Below are 5,984 nucleotides of genomic sequence, written 5' to 3' on the forward strand. Positions count from 1 at the left end.
CCGGTGGCACCCTCGTCGCAGTGGTAGGAGAAGGCCCTTTTAAGGGCCGGCCCAAACACAAAGGCCATAGAAGAGCGCGCGAGTTAAATAAGCGTGCGCGGCGCAGGACCACTCCAGAAGCCAATGCTCAGCGTGCCTGGGTGGTCCAACCATGCGCGAAGAAGTCCACCCCCGGTGGTTTTAGTGCGGTAGGCGTTTCCATTGCACACTGGCCTTGGGTTGTCAATAGCCCAAGTGCCAGGGAGACGAGTCCCACACACCACCCGTCCCCTTCTCCAGAGGGGGCGGGTGACGGTCCATGAGGATTTCCACCGGGTCAAAAAAAAAAAGATGTAGGAAATCAGCGCGAGTTAAGCCAAAAAATAAATTATCCAGTTCTTTCAGATAATTACATAACTCATTTTCTTGATTTCTGGTAAAAACGGTAGTAAACCTTCCCAACTTTTTTGTACAGTTCCCTGACTTCATATGCCGTTGTAAAGTTGTATACGGAATCTGGTACTTTTTAGCTGCTGATGTAATAGACTCTTTTTTCTCATTAACTGCATCCATAGCACGTTTTAGATTGGTCTCCGTCCATGTTGCTTGGTCTGTTTTTCGTTTGTATTGGAAAACCATCTTAAAACAGAAAAAACAGCAATCACAATATGGCCTGGCAAAAAGGATGGGTCATCCGCTTTGCCCCCATCCGCTTAGCCCAAAGGGCCTACTTGGCGCAAACTTGGAAAGGTTAAGTTGGTATGTGTAATAAATGAAATATTTTATACTTCAATAGAGTGTTAAAAAGAGAGAATTCTTGTAAAAAAGCATTCATAGTGATTAAGGAACAATTACTATTAATAATCAAGGTACATACCTTAGCGAAAATTGCAAGAAATCATACAAAATTTATTATTTCTCTTTAAAAAACTAACGAGAGCAACTGTATGATTTTTCACACTGTCATGGCGTCAAGTCCGATCGCTCATACTATCTGCTAGAGACTAATAGCGCCCTCTAGTATGTACGAGCGAAAATAAAGCCTATCCGCTTTGCCCAGGGCGTTCACTTTGCTCGGGCTTCCCCTACATGTGCTGTGTGGGCTTAAATGATAGACTAGCAAATCTTAACACGGGGAAATCTACATGTAGATTTCCTTGAAATGTATAAGTGTATATTACGTCTCTTTCTCTGTAACTTTAAATTTTTATTGACGTAATTTATTGACGTAACGTTTTCGGTTGTGATTTGTTAAAAATCACTGTTACACACACACATATATACAGGGTGAGTTATAACATTTGTGCCAGAGCTCGTGAGAAGGTAGAACGGATCGAGATGAACAGAAAAGTCCTGAACCATTTGCAATTTTCGCAATAGTTAACGAGTAATAAATTATCGAAAATCGTCGTCTTTGCCCTGCCCACTGTCCAATTCGAGCGCGTGGCGAGATGTGACCGCACGGCGATCGATATTGCCATAATCTTCTCAAGAACCTGTGTGGATGCCCAATGATGTTGCCACGTTCTATTGAAACTTATCAACTGCGTTTTGATAACATTTGTAAAGAGGTTCGTTGGTCGAACTAATTTCGTTACGGTTGGAGCATCTTCATCTGTGTTGGGATATTCACGATATTCGATGTATCTTTCACTTGGTGTTGCGTCCTCCATTGGCGTTTTCAACATAGTTGCACGACAGTCTTCACAATTATTTTTTTCAATACAAGGTCGTGCGATATATCCTGCAAAATACGTTATTGCATTTTCATCATAATTACTGAGTATACTTACATTGTTCATGTCCACATCATATTCCTCGAGGATATCCGCATGTTTGTCAAGTAATTCTGTAACTAGATCGGCATCATCTACGTCTTCCTCGACATCATCAACAGCACTAACATTATTTGTACTCATACAATTTTCAACCGTCTTAGTAATTTGATTTGGTTTATTAATGAGAGCTTCACTTTCAGGACATTGCACATTCCCTTGATCGCTTGTCTGAATATAACCAGTGGATAATATATGTCTAATTGATAGTCGAACCATTCTTGCAGTTGGATTAGGATTAAATCCTCCACGTTGCCGAAGTTTTGAAAATAAATGTTCCACTGAATCCTGGTTGCATAATCCTGTTGCAAGTTCAAATTCTTCATTTTTACTTGCAAGTTCTTTATATAAAGCAAGAATAGCTTGTGTTGTAATGGCAAAACCTTTGAAACAAGGAACTTGATATATTTTGTTCGGATATTTGGACCATCCTGGACACCACTGCACGAACTTTGATAACAGATCCTCAATATCAGGATTTTTCCTTGATAATGGCCGTTTTCCGCCGAATGTGACTTTAAGACTGTAAGAGTTACAAGCATCAATTACGTTGTTCATATTCTTTGCAAAATCAGCTGTCGCTTCCCATGTATTTGAATTTAATGCTTTTTCGCTACCGGCTACTTTAATAGCAGCTGCGAATGTATGGCTAAATAATTGAAAAGCTCTTTTTACATTCATCGCTTCAAAACAATTCGGATGAATGTGTGCCTGTGAAATATGGGATAATAAATTCGAGCCTCCTTCTGTCGCATTATCAATGTCCCAGGTTTTTACAAAATCAGAATATGATGCAATTATTTCTCCTTTGCAATATATATTGTCATGCGTTCTGAGAAAACTCGCTAATCTTTTAACTAGATGCGGAAAATCATGTGAAGCATAATATTTTTTATTATTATATATAAAATATGGTTTTTGCACTTCAACGCCTAGTTGACTGTAAGCGGCTTGATTATTTGTACCTTGATCACATGTTACAAATTTTACATTAGCACCCGTTTCATTCAATTTATCTAAACACATGTGGACTAAGTTAACTATTTCATGTGATCTCATACATTTGCCTGGGAGAAAATACGCCAATGGTTGTCGCCATGGATGACGTGCATTTAAACTATCAAGGCAAAAAACAAAAACACACTTACTTCTTTCTGATTGCTTGCCCAAGGGTCCTAGATCAACGAGTCCTTCTATTTGGTCTAATTTCGACGAATATTCTTCATAGTTTTTAATGGACATCTCATCCCATTTTAAAGCACACAATCTTTCTTCCTCAGGAATTTGTATAATTTTTTCTTTTAATTTTTGAAATATAATATCACAAAATCCTGGTTTTATGTTATATTCTTCTACCCATCTTCTAATTGTTCTCTGTCCAGGAAAATTGCAACCTGCTTTCCTTAAACGGCAAAATGCTGATGCTGAATAATAATATAATTGTTTGGAAAGCATTTTTTCTTCCTCAGTATATCGAGAACGTGGTTTATGCAATTGCAAATGTATCATGGTTTTTGCTACAGGATGCAGTTCTCGTTCATTTATTAATTTTTTTAGCAACTCTTCTTTTTTGCTTTTCTGCTTTTTTGTATTTGAATTTTTACATTTACATGTTTGTGTCATCCTTTGTATTCGAGATTTTAAGTTCTTTATTTTTTGTTGCAAATTAAAATTCTTAATTTTTGTTTCGGATTCGATGTAGCGTTCGAAATCGCGGTGCGTTCGGGCAGAAGCGTCGCGAGCAACGCGGGTCGATGATCCCGTTCGAGCCAGCTGATCGAGCCGCGCGCGAAAATCATCGCCGGCACCGAGTCGGATTCGACCGATGACTTGCGTCGCGCTAGCGAAACTCAATAATATTTTCGTCATCGGTCGACTCCAAAACCACCTCCGATACCGGGTCACGCCGGAGACGTTAGAAGCGAGGAGTCAGTCGTTAGTCGATCGCTCTGAATACGACAGCTGTGGTTTCGTCTCACGATAAAACACGCGGCAGTTTTCTCAGTCTCTGCGAGAGAGAATTCAGTCGGACCGATCGCCTATCCTTGGACTCTCCAATTCACCTCTTCGGAACGTGAACCGCACCGAAGCCCAGTATCAGCGAAACGGAGTTACGCAATCTCGCCCGCACTGAACGGGTATGCCGCGAACGACGGTTCGAGATTCGGACATCCAGACCAGCTTCGGGGCTACTTTCTCGGAGCGGATGCGTGCATCGACTCGAGTGATTGAAATCCGTGCACAGTTCAAGTGCGCCGAAGTTAGCCTATCGCGATCTCGACGTCTTCAACGTCGTTAAATTCGTCAGCGAAAGAGCCAACCGTTACGTCTCATCGCCTTGTTCGCGACTAAAATAAATAAGTTCGATCACCTTGTCACAAGGTGATCTCTCGCCAGTGAACCTTCCTTTGTTCGCTCAGAACAGCCGTTGGCGTGCTTTCTTCTTTTGTTAATTAAATAAACGTTCGTAAGTGCAATTAAATAACAGATTATTTGCCATTTAATGCCTGCTGTCCGCACCTCACATCTCCCGGAGTTCCAGTCGGAACTTGTGTCGGCGCCAAATAAAATTCGTTGGTGCGCGAGTTGAGCCGAACCGCGCGATCCGCGATTGCCGGTCTCCGCATATTCGTGCACAATTTTCAAGGCTTTTATCTCTGCTTTTGGATCACTTTTCTTTTTATTATTTCTTTGAATGCTATCATCTTTGTATTTAATACTTTTTTCAGGCCTATTACATTTAATATCTTGATGTTTAGGTGGCTCCAAATGCACCCATTCCATTATGTCTTCCTCTTCCGCAGACATTTCGAAATTTAAAGTTGCAGGCCTGTACGTTCGCTGAGCACACTCTTCAACCATTTGTTCCTCCATTATTACATTTTCATCGTTAGGTGGAAGTGCTGTAATATTGTTTTGTATTTCACTTTCAACATTTTCTATGTGTATAGATGAGTCAGCAGTGTTTTCATATGCAATTGGTACAGCATTTCTGTTTAATCGTTCTTTCGTTGTGTTTGTAAATGACGTAGCAAGGAAATGATCTTCACACAATCCTAATTTTCTTACGGTATGGGCAGCTAATTTTTCCAAATTCGTATTTCCTGCAACCAAAATACGATAAATTATGAAAATTATAATAACACGTTCACTTGAAGCTGACATAGCAATCGAATGGTATACCAAATCGAATGTTTAGTATATATGTGTGTGTCTTTATTCTGCGGTGCACAGAATACGGGCTACCGCTCCGTTTACAGTCTTCCTCCTCTACTTTCTCCGCTCGCTTTTTCTTACTCCTACGCCATTTCTTATTCTCTAATTTCTCCACCGAGAGAGAGAGATCACCCATTCTCCGCGTCCTCAAACACTCTTTCATTCATTCCTCCATTCATCCTGGCTCCCGTTTCCGCTGCTCTTTCCTTCCATTCCATCTCCTTCTCTTTCTCTTCCTCCTCTATCCTTCCCATTCTCCACTCCTCTATCTTTTTCATCCATATCTCTCCCTCCCCTTTATCCCCTAGTACTACTTCTATCATTTCCTGCCATCCTCTTTCCCTCCCCCACCCTGTACACTCATCCCACACATGTTCCCACGTCTCCTCCTCTCTCTCACATACCCTGCATTTCCTTTTTTCTGCATCCTCCCAATATCTCCCCTCTCTCATTTCCTCTCCTAATCTATATCTAGCCACCCTCTGCCATCTTTCCTCCTTCCATCCCTTTTTTGCTCTCAACCCTGCCTTCCCTCTTATCTTCTCTCTCATCAGTTCTTCTCTTACCATATATCCCGGCGTATTCCAACCTACTCCTATTATCCATCTCAAATATCTGTCCTGTAATCTCTCCACCTCTTCCCTTTCTCTCCACCCCCATATCTCCACCGCGTAACTCACCACCGTCCATACCAGCTTATCAAACAACCATATTCTCCTTGCCCAATCGTTCCCAAATTTCCTTTTCCCTATCCCCCATACTTTCCTCATTACTACCGCCCCCCTTCTCACCCTTTCTTTTATATGTTCCGTGCACTTCCCATTTGCCATAATCATGTACCCCAAATATTTATACTTCCTCACCTCCTCTAATTCCCTCCCTTTCCATCTCCAGCTCACCTTTTTCCATCTTCCACCTCCTTTCCTGCATCTCATTATCTTCGTCTTCTCTACC

General features: G+C 41.3%; 1 protein-coding gene across 1 annotated transcript; it reads right to left on the bottom strand.

Annotated features, from left to right (window-relative positions):
* Positions 1 to 433: 433 nt before the first annotated feature.
* LOC105571140 lies at positions 434 to 5,720 on the bottom strand (the record flags this gene model as incomplete). Its single annotated transcript, XM_012028611.1, has 6 exons — positions 5,597 to 5,720; positions 4,340 to 4,918; positions 2,963 to 3,238; positions 2,198 to 2,830; positions 1,458 to 2,116; positions 434 to 618 (listed from the first exon to the last, which is right to left on the bottom strand). Coding segments are annotated over exons 1-6 (2,456 nt in total), but the record flags the coding sequence as incomplete, so codon positions are not given.
* Positions 5,721 to 5,984: the final 264 nt, after the last annotated feature.

Source organism: Vollenhovia emeryi, unplaced genomic scaffold (genome assembly GCF_000949405.1).
Source record: "Vollenhovia emeryi isolate VEMERY1.0 unplaced genomic scaffold, V.emery_V1.0 DF941136.1, whole genome shotgun sequence".
NCBI classification, from domain to species: Eukaryota; Metazoa; Arthropoda; class Insecta; order Hymenoptera; family Formicidae; genus Vollenhovia; species Vollenhovia emeryi.